Source organism: Oncorhynchus mykiss, chromosome 5 (assembly GCF_013265735.2).
Source record: "Oncorhynchus mykiss isolate Arlee chromosome 5, USDA_OmykA_1.1, whole genome shotgun sequence".
NCBI lineage: Eukaryota > Metazoa > Chordata > Actinopteri > Salmoniformes > Salmonidae > Oncorhynchus > Oncorhynchus mykiss.
In genome coordinates, this window is record NC_048569.1 from 72,813,300 (window position 1) to 72,830,658 (window position 17,359).

Below are 17,359 nucleotides of genomic sequence, written 5' to 3' on the forward strand. Positions count from 1 at the left end.
ACATCATCATCACCAACAACATCATCACAAATATCATCATCGCCAACATCATCATCACCACCATCATCATCACCAACAACATCAGTATCACCAACAACATCATCATCACAACACCAACACCATCATCATCACCAATAACAACATCATCCTCACCAACAACACCATCATCACCAACAACATCATCATCATCACCAACATCATCATCACCAACAACAACATCATCACCAACAACATCATCATCATCACCACCAACAACATCATCACCACCAACAACACCATCATCATCACCAATAACAACATCATCCTCACCAACAACACCCTCATTACCAACAACATCATCATCATCACCAACAACACTCTCATTACCAACAACATCATAATCATCACCACCAACAACAACATCATCATCATCACCAACAACTAGATCATCATCACCAACAACATCATCATCAACAACAACATCCATCGTCACCAACAACATCATCAAAATCATCATCATCACCAACATCATCATCAACATCATCAGCAACAACAACATCATCATTAACAACATCATCATCATCACCAACAACGTCATTATATTCATCATCACCAACAATGTCATTAAATTCATCACCAACAACATCATCATCACCAACAACAACAACATTATCACCAACAACAACGCCCTTAAATTGACCATCACCAACAACATCACCAACGACATCATCACCAGCGACATCATCAACAACAACATAATCACCACCAATAACAACATTAACAACAGCATCACCACCAATAACAGCATCACCAACATCATCATCACCAACATCATCACAAAACATATTCGCCAACAACAACATTCGTCGTTATCAACATCATCACCAACACTATCATCATCACCAACACAACACTATCATCATCACCAACATCATCACAACAATAACTTCATCATCAACAACTTCATCATCGTCATCACCAACAACCATCATCATCACCAACAACATCATCATCATCCCCAACAACATCATCATCATCACTAACATCAACATCACATCATCATCATCAACACCAACAACATCATCACCACCAAAAACATCATCACCAACAACATCACCAATATCAACATCTCCAACAACAATTTCACCAACAACAACACCAACAACATCACCAACAACATCATCACCAACAACGTCATCACCAACAACAACAGCATCACCAACAAAAACATAATTATATTGATTATCACCAACAACATCATCACCAACAACATCATCACCAACAACGTCATCACCAACAACATCATCACCAACAACGTCATCACCAACAATGTCATCACCAACAACAACATCATCACCAACAAAAACATAATTATGTTGATTATCACCAACAACATCATCATCACCAACAACATCATCATCACCAACAACATCATCATCACCAACAACATCATCACTAACAACATCATCATCACCAACATCATCATCATCACCAACATCATCATCATCACAACACCATCATCACCAATAACAACATCATCCTCACCAACATCATCATCACCAACAACATCATCATCATCAGCAACATCATCACCAACAACAACATCATCATCATCAAATACAACATCATCACAACCAACAACAACATCATCATCAACAACAACAACATCCATCGTCACCAACAATATCATCATCACCAACAACATCATCATCAACAACAACATCCATCGTCACCAACATCATCATCACCAACAACATCATCATCAGCAACATCATCACCAACATCATCACCAACAACATCATCATCATCAAATACAACATCCTCATCACCAACAATAACAACATCATCAACAACAACAACATCCATCGTTACCAACAACAACATCATCAAAATCACCAACAACATCACCAACATCATCATCATCAACATACTCATAACCATCATCATCAACAAAACATCATCACCAACAACAACATACTCATAACCATCATCATCAACAAAACATCATCATCACCAACAACATCATCACCATAACCAACAACAACATACTCATCACCAACATCATCAAGACAATCATCATCACCAACAACAACATCGTCACCAATAACATCATCAACATCATCATGATCAACAACATCATCCTCACCAACAACATCACCATCATCACCAACATCATTATCACCACCAACAACATCATCACCAACACCCCCTACATCATCGCCACCAACATCATCATCACCACCACCACCATCATCATCATCACAAACCTCATCACCAGCCTCATCACCAGCCACATCACCAACAACATCATCACTACCTTATCATCATCATCATCATCACCAACATCATCATCACCGACAACATCATCATCTTAATTACCAACAGCAACATCATCACCAACAACATCATCATCATCAACAGCAACCTCACCAACAACAACATCATTATCACCAACAACAACATCACCAACAACGTCATCATCATCACCAACAACAATATCTTCACCAACAACAACATCTTCACCAACAACAACAACATCAACAACAACATCATCAACAACATCATCGTCATCATCACCAACAACATTATAAACACCAACATCAACACCACCAACATCATCACCAACAACAACGCCATTAGATTACCCATCACCAACAACATCATCAAACACATCATCACCAACAACATCATCACTACCTTATCATCATCATCACCAACAACATCATCATCAACATCATACCAACAACATCATTATCATCACCAACAACATCATCACCACCAACAACATCGTCATCATAATCATCACCAACAACATTATAATCATCACCAACAACATCATCACCACCAACAACATCATAATCATCACCAACATCATCACCAATAACAACAACATTATATTAACCATCAACAACAACATCACCAACAACATCATCACCAATGACATCATCACTACCTTATCATCATCACCAACAACAACATCATAACCAACAACATCATTATTAACCCCAACAACATCATCACCACCAACATCATCATCAACATCACCAACAAACATCATCACTACCATATCATCATCACCACCAACAACAGCATCATCATAATCATCCCCAACAACATCACCACCAACAACATCATCATCATCGTCAACATCCCCAACAACATTATCACTACCTTATCATCATCATCATTACCACCAACAACACCATCATCATCATCCCTAACATCATCATCACCAACAACACCATCATCATCATCACCAACAGCAACATCATCACCACCACTAACAACATCACCAACAACGTCATCATCATCACCAACAACAATATCTTCACCAACAACAACATCTTCACCAACAACAACAACATCACCAACAACATCATCAACAACATCATCGTCATCATCACCAACAACATTATAAACACCAACATCATCACCAACAACAACATCATAATCATCACCAACAACAACATCATCATCACCAACAACATTATCACCAACAACATTATCACCAACAACATCATCCTCAATAAAAACAGCAGCCAGTGGAGAGCCACTCACTGATATATGAAGGACTGACCTGCTCAACTCTAGTCTTCATAAACCTCTTGGTGCAGCCTGACAGGGTTATAAGGGCAATACAAATGATAGATGAGAACATGCACACTCACTGAAAGTTCTTTATTTAAGAAATGTTATTTTTATAACCTCTGCTGCTACTAATGAATGTAAAGCGACAGTATCTAAAGACTGAAGGAAGAGAGGGGGAGGGTGGTGGGGGGGTAGAGAGATGGAAAGAGTGAGAGGAAGAGAGGGGGAGAGAGGAGGGTCTTTAGAGCTGCAATGAATGTCAAATAGACATCATAGAGACAGAGAAGATGGGGAGAGAGGAAGGTGGTCAGGTCAGAGAGAATGGGATGGAGGGATGGGAGGAGGTGATGGGTCAAGCTTTGGTCATGTCCAACAGAGAGGATCTGACTCACTCCTCTCACAGCTCATTAATAACACAGACGATATACTCAGCTCAGTAATGACCCAACTACGTCACAAATGGCACCCTATTTCCTATTTACTGCACTACTTTTGACCAGGGCCTATAGGGCTATAGTAGTGCACTATATTCGGAATAGGGTGCAATTTTGGATGTTAACCCACTCACACAAAGTGATCACACAGTCACGTTAGTAACACACTACAGTGACCACACTGACCACAGAGGCCAGTGACCCTCCCTCCGCTCTGGGAGATTCAGACTAAGAATATCATAGGTGTCAGTAGGTTCAGAGTTAAAAGAAAGACAGAATAGCATCAGTGTACAGTATATACAGGATCTCCCTCAGTCAGTAATAGTAGTGTACTTAACTCCTCCTCTCTCCTCCTCTTTCACTAACAGCACAGATACTCCACTCATCTGTATGGCTAGAAACGACACGCTCTCTGATCCATTATCTGATAGATAGAAGTAGAACACACATGCATGCACACACACACACACACACACACACACACACACACACTTTAAGCTTTAGAATATAATAAGAGCGTCATGGTCTATGTGTGACCTATCAGTTTAACTAGCGGAGCCAGAAGGCAGATATTCTAAGAAGCGTTGTTATCTGTGCAGACATTATCAGCGCCCTATACAGCAATATTCTGGAGCTATATGTATCTCTATAGAGGGCTCTGATTAGCCCTATCTTTGATTTATGCTAATCTTTGACCATGTAAAGCCTCACATCTTTAACTAAAAATAGACTCCTTTTTCTCCGGTCACCACGGGGATAAAGACCTTTATGTTAGAAATAGACTGCTATCAAAGAAAGAGACATTTTAAATAGAGAGATATGAAACAGGGATTTTGAAGAAAGAGAGGTGTACACATGGAGAGATATGAGAGCATGTTGAGAGTTCAGAGTAACTTGAATCGGGTTGGTAAGTCACCTCCACCAATCATATTACTCCATGACATCATCATCTAACGTGTGCCCGTCCGTCTCCCTGTGGCGCTGTTTGATGGTGTCACTGCCACACAGACGTAGGTACCAAGTTGTGTGAGGCATGTTGCGTGTGCCGTCTTTTAGTGAAAGGTGTTGCATGTGTGTTGGGACATGAAATGCTGTACGTTGCTATTGTAGCCATGACGTCTGACGGCTGTGAACTCTCTTTCTGATTGGCAGAATATCAACCAATTAGAGCTTTTCGGAGACATCTCCACACTCCCGGACATCTACTCCCCCTCGGTGAGTACACCCCCCCCCCCCCCCCCCCTCCTCCTCCTCCCCTCTCTTTCTCATGACCTTTGACCTGGTTTATCTGACGGAGGAATCATGTTATTGTTTATACTGGCTGGCAGAACCAAGCATACAGTGTACTGTAGTGATTTGTGTGTGTGTGTGTCCGTTTGGCTCCCCTGTGGGAATAAAGTGGTTTTAACCTGTTCCTCTACCTTTCCCTCCCACCCTAGACCCCTGCCTCTCCAGCCAACACCCTGGACCCGTCTCTGGGCCTGCAGCCCCTCACAGAACTCTTCAACCCCTTCAACCCCGCCTCTGTACCCTCAGGTAGGAACTCATCTCTCCTTTCCTCTTTGCAGCAGAGTTGGAACAAGCAGCTCTGAGAAGATATGAGTCAGTTATAATGAGTCTGTGTAGTTCTATGAGTTTGGGACTGTCTGAATAAATCTATGCATGATAATGACTGAGGTTCATTGTGGACGTAATGACCATAGTTCAGTAGGACCATTAAGACACAATATTAACTACAAGCTAAAGTAGGTCACTGTACTGCAGTGGTAAATGGGGTACTCTGTGTTTAAATGTATGTGTATGTGCATGTGTATGTGTGTGTGCTATGTGCATGTGTATAACTCCCTCGTCTACTCTCTCTGTCCAGGTTATGTGGCGATGGGAGCGGTACCTACAGGTCAGGTGTGGTCACAGCAGGCTTTTTCTGCCCAGGCAGGTCCTCTGTTTGGGGTCCAGTCCCCCCTGGGTCAGTCCCTCCCTGTAGCCCAGGTCCTGCCTGGAGGCCAGCCTCTCATCTGGGGCCAGGCCAACCTCTTCCCTGCTACACAGCAGCAGTGGGCCGCTATGACGGGAGCAGGTATATACACACAGACACAAACATCTATGTATGCACGCATACACACAGGGATGAACTAACGTGCGCATGCTCTCTCTCTCTCACGCACGCGCACACACACACACACATACACACACACACACACACACACACACACACACAGTAAAAAGTGTATTGTCCTGCATCTAGGGTTCCCTGCTACAGCCTACCTCCCAGCCCAGCCAGGATCTCTGCCTGCCATGCCTGCCATGTTCCTCCCTGTCAATCAACCCTGTGACAGCCTATCATCTGCCAGCGCTGCCTCTAACCCCGCCCCCTCATCAGCCTCAAGTCCACAGCATGCAGAGAGGCAGCGGCAGAAGATGAGCAAGGTAGGAGAATTGTATTCTATAGATGAAAAAAATATATACATGCTATTTACCAAGCAAGTCATTGGAGAACCAATTCACATTGATAGTAATGGCCTGGCCAAGACACAAAAACTCTATACAATACTGTCACTTTTTATTGGCCAAAATGTTAGTGTGTCTTTAACATCTTCTACTCTCTCTGTAGGAGATGTTTAAGGAGTTCCAGCTAGCGAAGCCCCCTGCCATGCCTGCTAAGATGGGGGACCAGCACCCCTGTCTAGCTGGGACCTCGGAGGCCTTCAGCTCCTATTTCAGCCGTGTGGGGACCGTCACCGATACAGATGACTGTGACGACTTTGACATCTCTCAGCTCAACCTCACTCCTGTCACCTCCACCACTCCCTCCACTAACTCACGTATGTACACACTCATGGCTGTTTGATTTGTGTTTATAGCTAAATGACTCTCTGTTTGGAAGTTGTCTCCTTCCTTCACCCCTCATACCGCTCGACCTCCATTTTTGCCTCCCTGTCTTTTTGATTTTCTGTATCTCATTTAATTAGTTGTCATTTGTCATCATCATCAATAAAACTGCAGAGAGACAGTTGCTGGGGAAGTACTTTATCTGATTTCTACTCCAGAAGAATGCTGAATCTCTGTACTTTCATCCCATCTCTCTCCACCCCTTCCCCCTCTCCTCCCCCAGCTCCGACCCCGGCCCCCAGACAGAGTTCTCCATCTAAATCGGCGGCGTCTCACGTTAGTGACCACATTGACCACATCAGTGACCCCCCCACAGACGCCACCGACCCCTCCACAGATGACTCGTTCGGTGAGGTTGAGGGCAGCCCCAGTCGAAGTGGAGAGGAGGATGCGGTGAGTACGTGTGTGTGTGTGTGTGTGTGTGTGTGTGTGTGTGTGTGTGTGTGGGCCAGTAAAGTGTTAAATGAGCTGCTGGAGGTGTCAGATAGATCATTAAGATGTTGTTAATGTTAACAGGTAGCTCCATACATCACTTCCTCTATAGCACCCTGTTATTATTCAACTGATGAACTAGTGTCTTTCCGAGGGCAATTCATATTTATTATTTATCTGGATTCAAGAGCGGGAGAGAAGGAGAGAAGGAGAGAGAGAGAGAGAGAGAATGAGAAAGTGTGAGACAGAGTGAATGAGAGAGAGAAAGAGAGGGAGGGAGAGAGAGAGGTAGGTAGGTAGGTACATAAACAGTGCTGTGAGACAGAGATACATAGAGAGAGAGGAATGGGAAAGCACTGGGGTCACAAACCTGACAATGGTAGAAAAAAACTGAATTGGAAGCGATGCCTTCTACCATTGATTCTGTATGCCAGTCAGTCAATTCCAAAGTACTCTCTCTATCTTCTCTCTCCCCCTGCCCCCACCCCTCTCTCTCTCTCTCTCTCTCTCTCTCTCTCTCTCTCTATCTTCTCTCTCCCCCTGCCCCCCACCCCTCTCTCTCTATCTTCTCTCTCCCCCTGCCCCCCACCCCCCTCTCTCTCTCTCTCTATCTTCTCTCTCCCCCTGCTCCCACCCCTCTCTCTCTCTCTCTCTATCTTCTCTCTCCCCCTGCCCCCCACCCCTCTCTCTCTATCTTCTCTCTCCCCTGCCCCCACCCCTCTCTCACATCTCCCCTGCCCCCACCCCTCTCTCACTCTCTCTCTCTTTCTCTCTCCCCCTGCCCCCACCCCCCTCTCTCTCTCTCTATCTTCTCTCTCCTCCTGCCCCCCACCCCTCTCTATCTCCCCCTGCCCCCACCCCCCTCTCTCTCTCTCTCTCTCTCTCTCTCTCTATCTTCTCTCTCCCCCTGCCCCCCACCCCTCTCTCTCTCTATCTTCTCTCTCCCCCTGCCCCCCACCCCTCTCTATCTCCCCCTGCCCCCACCCCTCTCTCTCTTCTCTCTCCCCTGCCCCCCACCCCTCTCTCTATCTTCTCTCTCCCCCTGCCCCCCACCCCTCTCTATCTCCCCCTGCCCCCACCCCTCTCTCTATCTTCTCTCTCCCCTGCCCCCCACCCCTCTCTCTATCTTCTCTCTCCCCCTGCCCCCCACCCCTCTCTCTCTCTCTCTCTCTCTCTCTTCTCTCTCCCCCCACCCCTCTCTCTCTCTCTCTTCTCTCTCCCCCTGCCCCCACCCACCCCTCTCTCTTCTCTCTATCTTCTCTCTCCCCTGCCCCCCACCCCCCTCTCTCTCTCTCTCTCTCTCTCTATCTCTCTCCCCCTGCCCCCACCCCTCTCTCTCTCTTCTCTCTCCCCCTGCCCCCACCCCTCTCTCTCTCTCTTCTCTCTCCCCCTGCCCCCACCCCTCTCTCTATCTTCTCTCTCCCCCTGCCCCCCGCCCCTCTCTCTCTCTCTCTCTTCTCTCTCCCCCTGCCCCCACCCTCTCTCTCTCTCTCGCTCTCTCCCCCTGCCCGCCACCCCTCTCTCTCTCTCTCTCTCTCTCTCTCTCTGTCTCTCTCTATCTTCTCTCTCCCCCTGCCCCCCCCTCTCTCTCTCCCCCTGCCCGCCACCCCTCTCTCTCTCTCTCTGTCTCTCTCTGTCTCTCTCTGTCTTCTCTCTCCCCCTGCCCCCCACCCCTCTCTCTCGCTCTGAAAGAAGTGTGACTCAGCTGAGCCAGTGGAGCTCATATTCCTGTTGTTATGGAACAAAACCTGAATTAGTGAAAGGGAAAGAAAAAAAGAGAGAGAGCCAGAGAGAGAGAGAAAGTAGGGCATTCTCAGCATTAGAGACAGCAACAGTCAACATTACGTTTTACGCAACTTAATGAAACAGGCCTGTATAGAGAGAAGAAGAGCAAGAGAGAGAGAAACATCCTCCCACTCTCTCTGTGGTGAGGAAGGTGTAAAGAGCGTTTCAGGCATCAATTGAGTGCACTCTAAAAAGGGTTTTATAAGTCCTCAGTGTGTGTGTGTGTCCTTTCTCTCCTTTAGTACATTGCTGCTCTGTCCCTGCCTATAATCTCCTCTTTTTAAATCCTGCTTTCAACTACAACTATTTCTCTTTTTCTATATTCCCTTACTTTCCTGCTCTTCTTTCTTCCTTCTCTTCTCATTCCTTCTCTTCTCAAGCCCTTCTCTTCTCTTCTCCTTCTTTCTCTTCTCCTTCCTTCTTTCTCTTCTCCTTCCTTCCTTCCTTCCTTCCTTCCTTCCTTCCTTCCTTCCTTCCTTCCTTCCTTCCTTCCTTCCTTCCTTCCTTCCTTCCTTCCTTCCTTCCTTCCTTCCTTCCTTCCTGCCTTCTTTTCTCCTCCTCTCCTCTCCTCTCCTCTCCTCTCCTCTCCTCTCCTCTCCTCTCCTCTCCTCTCCTCTCCTCTCCTCTCCTCTCCTCTCCTCTCCTCTCCAGGCGTGTGGGTCTGGGTCTCCTTGTCCCAGTGAGACAGCAGTTTCTAGTCCAGCCCAAACCAGTCCACCTGCCAACAGCTAGATAGACGCTGGCTGGGTGCTGGGTAGGTATCTATCCAACCTAACTCTCCTCCTTCTCCTCCCTCCTTCCTTTGCTTTCTGTAAGCCTGCCTTCTCCACACACACCTTACCTTTAGTGATCTTCTGTTCACCCTCTCTATTCTCTGTCTTTCTCTTTCTCTCCAGCCCTCCCTTTTTCTTGTCCTCTCACTTATCCTGTCTGCTGCATCCTCTGATGTTAGCATGGTGTGTCTGACTGCCTGTGGTTGGATTGTGTGATTATGCAACTGTGCGTGTGTGTGCTTCTGCGTCTGTGTGTGTGCTTGTTGTGTCTGTGTTCTCTCTCCCTATAGCCACCAGAGGTGTGTGAGTATCTCAATAAAGGGTGTGTGTGTTTAAAACTCACCATGCATGGGCACGCTGTCATCATGTCATTTTGTTTGTCTCATATGCATTTTCAACATTTTGATATTCAATGTACACTGAGCGTAGAAAATATTAAGGAGACATGCTCTTTCCATGACATATACTGACCAGGTGAATCCAGGTGAACGCTATGATCCCTTAGTGATGTCACTTGTTAAATCCACTTCAATCCGTGTAGATGAAGGGGAGGAGACATGTTAAAGAAGGGATTTTTAAGCCTTGAGACAATTGAGGCATGGATTGTGTGTGTGTGCCATTCAGAAGGTGCAAGACAAAATATTTAAGTGTCTTTGAATGGGGTATGGTAGTAGGTGCTGTTTGTGTCAAGAACTGCAATGCTGCTGGGTTTTTCAAACTCAACAGTTTCCTGCGTGTATCAAGAATGGTCCACCACCCAGCATCCCTGTGGAACTCTTTCGACGCCTGGTGGAGTCCATGCACCAACGAATTGAGGCTGTTATGAGCGCAAAGGGGGGGTGGAACTCAGTATTAGGAAGGTGTCCTTAATGTTTTGTACACTCAGTGTATATACTGTCCTGTACATTATGTTATGTGATGTCAAATGTAATATGATGTCAAATGTATATGTCCTGGATTGCAGTTCAGGGTTGGAGATAGTCAGTGTTGTACTGTAGAGACGTTCCTCCTATGGCAGTGGCTTCCCTTTATCTCACACACACACACACACACACACATACACATACACACACACACTTACTTCTTATAGTGTGGGTGCAATGATAGGTGGTGTCAGTCAGGCCCACACACAGGGAAATATGTAATGTCAGTGGTTTTATCAGTAATACTGGACTGCCACCACTAACAACTGGGTGATATGAATTAGCATTAGTTTATATCTAGGAAGAACCCTAAACCCAATCACTGAGGAGCCAGGGTTGGGGAGTAGAAGGAGAGAGACCAGAGGTATGTTTGTGGTCTTGTCACTCGGCCACATACTGACATACACACAAATGTACATGTATTTGACTCACACACTCAAAGGTTCCATCTGCATACAATAGAATTCTCAAATATGGTCATTCCACTTAGGAGTCAGATATGGAAGTGCTGGACCAATCAGCCAATCACGTGTCAGAGTGAACCTATGCAACTCCCTGCTGACAGGCTGATTGCAGTGTAACACTGTGTATGGTAATAACACAGGCCTGTTCTGACTGTTGTAGTCTGTGGACATCTCCATCAAACCTGCTGTGATATGTTTCCACACATACTCACACGCTGCTGTAGGAGGAAGGCAGACAGCAGTGTGTCAGACACACACATACTCACACGCTGCTGTAGGAGGATAGCAGACAGCAGTGTGTCAGACACACACATACTCACACGCTGCTGTAGGAGGAAGGCAGACAGCAGTGTGTCAGACACACACATACCCACACGCTGCTGTAGGAGGAAGGCAGACAGCAGTGTGTCAGACACACACATACTCACACGCTGCTGTAGGAGGAAGGCAGACAGCAGTGTGTCAGACACACACATACTCACACGCTGCTGTAGGAGGAAGGCAGACAGCAGTGTGTCAGACACACACATACTCACACGCTGCTGTAGGAGGAAGGCAGACAGCAGTGTGTCAGACACACACATACTCACACGCTGCTGTAGGAGGAAGGCAGACAGCAGTGTGTCAGACACACACATACTCACACGCTGCTGTAGGAGGAAGGCAGACAGCAGTGTGTCAGACACACACATACTCACACGCTGCTGTAGGAGGAAGGCAGACAGCAGTGTGTCAGACACACACATACTCACACGCTGCTGTAGGAGGAAGGCAGACAGCAGTGTGTCAGACACACACATACTCACACGCTGCTGTAGGAGGAAGGCAGACAGCAGTGTGTCAGACACACACATACTCACACGCTGCTGTAGGAGGATAGCAGACAGCAGTGTGTCAGACACACACATACTCACACGCTGCTGTAGGAGGATAGCAGACAGCAGTGTGTCAGACACACACATACTCACACGCTGCTGTAGGAGGAAGGCAGACAGCCGTGTGTCAGACACACACATACTCACATGCTGCTGTAGGAGGAAGGCAGACAGCAGTGTGTCAGACACACACATACTCACACGCTGCTGTAGGAGGAAGGCAGACAGCAGTGTGTCAGACACACACATACTCACACGCTGCTGTAGGAGGATAGCAGACAGCAGTGTGTCAGACACACACATACTCACACGCTGCTGTAGGAGGAAGGCAGACAGCAGTGTGTCAGACACACACATACTCACACGCTGCTGTAGGAGGATAGCAGACAGCAGTGTGTCAGACACACACATACTCACACGCTGCTGTAGGAGGAAGGCAGACAGCAGTGTGTCAGACACACACATACTCACACGCTGCTGTAGGAGGATAGCAGACAGCAGTGTGTCAGACACACACATACTCACACGCTGCTGTAGGAGGAAGGCAGACAGCAGTGTGTCAGACACACACATGCAAACACACACTCCAACAGTGATAGATCCATTGTTCAAAGTTAGGATCTGACAGGCTGAGGTGGGTGGGAGAGAGAGAACACACACAAACCCTACACACTTGTGAAGATCTGAGAGGATTTTATTGGTCTTAGCAAGTTGAAGCTACTACACCTGTCAAATCCTCTCCACAAGTGCGTAGGGTTTAGGGGTCCATTTGGGATTTGGGATTGGGCTACACACTCTCTATGCAACAATACCCTCAGCCTCTGCACTATGACTGGTCTCTGTCTGCAGCAGGGTGCTACTGCCATCTGGCGTTGACAACAGGAACTGCATGTGTTGCAGCTGGAGAAAGGGTCTGTGAGTCTAGGGAGTAGCTGACCTGTGTTCAGTCCCAGTGGGTCATGCTAATACTAACATGCTAACTGTGTCTCCTCTCTGTCTGCCTAGGGGAAGGATCTCTGTCTGCAGGGGAAGGATCCTCTCTATGCCCAGATCAACAAAGGGAGGAAATAAAGAGACTGAAAACTGGACTGACCTACCAATGCTGACCAACCAACCCCATGTGTGTGTGCACGCACGTTCTCTTTATCAGCTTTCACCTCTGCCTTCTTTTTACCTAGTAATTTCACCTTCCCCTCATCCTTGTCTTTGCTCTTCACCTTCTTCTCCTCCTTGACGATGACTCTGGATGCGATGCCACCCGGCCCCTGAAGGGAGGAGAGGAGGGAGGTTCAAGCTACACACACCCTCCAGAGTGAGTTGGAGGGTGTGTGTGATGTGGAGCTGAGGGAAGGAAGGCAGTTTGTAGGGCTGTGAGGAGGAGGCAGGACTTTAGGTTTCTCAGGGAGAGCAGATTTGGTCCCGGGCTGCTTCAGCACTTCCTCATCCTGGAACTTTGCCCTCAAGGACTTGAAGTCCAGAAAGTCTTCTTCCTCTCAGACAGAGAAAGGAGGGGACGGGGGAGAGATGGGTTGAAAACAGGTACCTCATACCTGAAAAAGACTAAAGGATATTAATTGAATTTCAAATCACAGGTTATCATTGAGCCCACTCTACAGATGTAGGATCACCCTGTTGCAGGAGAACTTTCCTGCAAGTGCAAGGCATTTTAAACTTGTAGTGTATTTGAGGTTTAAAAAGGCTTCTGAAGTTTGTGATTTCCACTTTGAATTTTGACTTGATTTGTCATGAAAAATGTATCAACACCTACAAAAATGTAATTAATTATAATCCACATAATAATTCACATGTCCTGTTGCTGCAGCAAGCTGACTCAAATGAAGATCTTACATCTGTATTTCTCTCTCTTTTCACAGTCTAATTCAACATGAGATAAAACAAACTAAGTGACCGTATCATTATTTTCAAGGTGGGGTGCACAACCCCCAAAGCATCTTCCAGACACTCTGGCACCAAAACTGCCAATAGAAACCCATAGAAGCCTAATTCCTTTAGGTGAGAGCCTGGGGGCAATAGAACTATAGGTCAGGGGCCCTGGGCTTGCTTGTGTGTGTGTGTGTGTGTGTGTGTGTGTGTGTGTGTGTGTGTGTGTGTGTGTGTGTGTGTGTGTGTGTGTGTGTGTGTGTGTGTGTGTGTGTGTGTGTGTGTTACTCATCTCTAGCAGCAGCCTGGCATCCCCTCTTACAAAGGATGGAACACTCCATCTACCCCCTCTACTCGCGTTTCATTCTCTCTCTCTTTCTCTCCATCAAACATTGCTAGAGGCTATGCTGCCTAAGGGTGACTGGGCCAAGCGTTGTCTCCTTTCCCAACACACACAGCATCAGACATGGACAGAATTAGTGTCTGTAGCAAGTGGATCCTGGTATGGACTGGTATGCTGAGATCCTTATTTCTGATTGGCCGGTTTATTGGGATCTTGGCATCTGATTGGCTGTTTGGGTGTTTCGCCTTTTTGTGAGTGTCTGCTGGATCACTATGCAGGAACAGACTCTCTGGGAGCTGCTCACACACACACTGTTTTTCCAAATGTCTCTTCTCAGAGGGAATGGGAAGGCTTCAAAGTGAATGGACACTGAGGCATGGATGTTGCCAACCTAACAGGCATTGCCTGGCATGAACGAACATTGACAAATCGGATAGTGCCGGACTTCGGATGTATGTTGCCAAACTAACTGATTCTGTGAATGAATTGCTCATTCTCTATAATAGCTTTTGTACAATATGGATTAAAACAGACAAACGGAAATGTTTATTTTCTAAGTCAATCAAGCCGCTGGAGTCAGCTCTCCTGGAGTTATACAGTCACAAGACTTTAAGAGCTGATTGTCGATTTGCCAAACTCATTTTGTAAATGATAATAACAATGATCATTCTGTCCACAGACTTCTGTGCCATAAAATAGGCAGGCTTCAGTTATGCAACCAGAAGGTATCAAGCAATACCAACATGTCTGTCTGTCTAGGTTTCTGTAGCTCTCTCAACCTCTGTTCTGTCTATGAGCCTATAAGTGTCTTTCCTTAACACAGCCCTTGTCTATACTGCAGCCCTTTATTATCAACATCTGTTTTATCAACATCCATGTTTATCAATATCTGTTTTATCAACATCCATGTTTATCAATATCTGTTTTATTAACATCCATGTTTATCAACATCCATGTTTATCAATATCTGTTTTATTAACATCCATGTTTATCAACACCCATGTTTATCAATATCTGTTTTATCAACATCCATGTTTATCAATATCTGTTTTATCAACATCCATGTTTATCAATATCCATGTTTATCAATATCTGTTTTATCAACATCCATGTTTATCAATATCTGTTTTATCAACATCCATGTTTATCAATATCTGTTTTATCAACATCCATGTTTATCAACATCCATGTTTATCAATATCTGTTTTATTAACATCCATGTTTATCAATATCTGTTTTATCAACATCCATGTTTATCAATATCTGTTTTATCAACATCCATGTTTATCAACATCCATGTTTATCAATATCTGTTTTATCAACATCCATGTTTATCAATATCCATGTTTATCAATATCTGTTTTATCAACATCTGTTTTTATCAACATCCATGTTTATCAATATCTGTTTTATCAACATCCATGTTTATCAATATCTGTTTTATTAACATCCATGTTTGTCAACATCCATGTTTATCAATATCTGTTTTATCAACATCCATGTTTATCAATATCTGTTTTATCAACATCCATGTTTATCAATATCTGTTTTATTAACATCCATGTTTATCAATATCTGTTTTATTAACATCCATGTTTATCAACATCCATGTTTATCAATATCTGTTTTATTAACATCCATGTTTATCAATATCTGTTTTATTAACATCCATGTTTATCAACATCCATGTTTATCAATATCTGTTTTATCAAAATCCATGTTTATCAATATCTGTTTTATCAACATCCATGTTTATCAATATCTGTTTTATCAACATCCATGTTTATCAATATCTGTTTTATTAACATCCATGTTTATCAACATCCATGTTTATCAATATATGTTTTATTAACATCCATGTTTATCAACATCCATGTTTATCAATATCTGTGTTATTAACATCCATGTTTATCAACATCCATGTTTATCCATATCTGTTTTATCAAAATCCATGTTTATCAATATCTGTTTTATCAAAATCCATGTTTATCAACATCCATGTTTATCAATATCTGTTTTATCAACATCCATGTTTATCAACACCCATGTTTATCAATATCTGTTTTATCAAAATCCATGTTTATCAATATCCATGTTTATCAATATCTGTTTTTATCAACATCCATGTTTATCAACATCCATGTTTATCAATATCCTTGTTTATCAATATCTGTTTTTATCAACATCCATGTTTATCAACATCCATGTTTATCAATATCTGTTTTTATCAACATCCATGTTTATCAACATCCATGTTTATCAATATTTGTTTTTATCAAAATCCATGTTTATCAATATCTGTTTTAGCAGAATCCATGTTTACCAATATCCATGTTTATCTATATCTGTTTTAGCAGAATCCATGTTTATCAATATCCATGTGCCAATAACACGTTTCCACTGATGTACCCTGTAACCTCTTACAGTCATACTATCACCACCTCCATGCTTCATATCATCCCTCAGTCTGAGTGATAGGACCCTTACCCATCATCACAACCACACCAGACACTCATAGCTGGCTGTCATCGACCCCTAACCTGTCTGTCTGTGCTACTGCTAGTACTACATCAACTCTGATGCCAGTGACTCCCTATTTTATGGCCAAAGTCTATGCGTAATTAGACTCATCTGGACTGACAACTTGAATAACTGTTTGGACAATAGAAAAAGACGAAGAAGAAGAAGATGAGGAAGTGGAGTAAAAGGGAAACATGCTGTTTGATTACATAATATTTCTAGACATATTTTATGCTTACCGCAGATAACGTTTTCTTAATGTAAATTGACACATTATTTTTATCTTGATGAATACGATAGCATTCTACTGTGGATTTTTAGAATACTTATTTATTTTCTGTTGATTTACGTCTCCACCATGTAATAATGTTACTATTAAACACATCCCAATGCCAGCTGGGTCTGGGTGATCAGTGTGTGTGTGTGTGTGTGTGTGTGTGTGTGTGCCCCTTCTCTCACCTGCCTGACACACA

At 44.3% G+C, this 17,359-nt stretch overlaps 1 protein-coding gene and 1 pseudogene across 5 annotated transcripts in view; both read left to right on the plus strand.

Annotated features, from left to right (window-relative positions):
* The window catches only part of LOC110524511 (disabled homolog 1), a 357,464-nt gene extending 340,183 nt beyond the window's left edge, over positions 1-17,281 (plus strand). For 4 of the 5 annotated variants that reach the window (XM_036978314.1, XM_036978313.1, XM_036978316.1 and 1 more), the window contains 8 exons: positions 5,154-5,216; positions 5,441-5,537; positions 5,869-6,078; positions 6,247-6,428; positions 6,613-6,823; positions 7,114-7,283; positions 9,759-9,861; positions 13,148-17,281. In XM_036978314.1, the coding sequence (XP_036834209.1) occupies positions 5,154-5,216; positions 5,441-5,537; positions 5,869-6,078; positions 6,247-6,428; positions 6,613-6,823; positions 7,114-7,283; positions 9,759-9,839 (1,014 nt within the window). In that variant the 3' untranslated portion in view covers positions 9,840-9,861; positions 13,148-17,281. The remainder of the gene's footprint in view (positions 1-5,153; positions 5,217-5,440; positions 5,538-5,868; positions 6,079-6,246; positions 6,429-6,612; positions 6,824-7,113; positions 7,284-9,758; positions 9,862-13,147) is intronic. The other variant, XM_036978315.1, reaches the window with a different exon arrangement.
* LOC110524512 lies at positions 16,017-17,281 on the plus strand (annotated as a pseudogene).
* Positions 17,282-17,359: the final 78 nt, after the last annotated feature.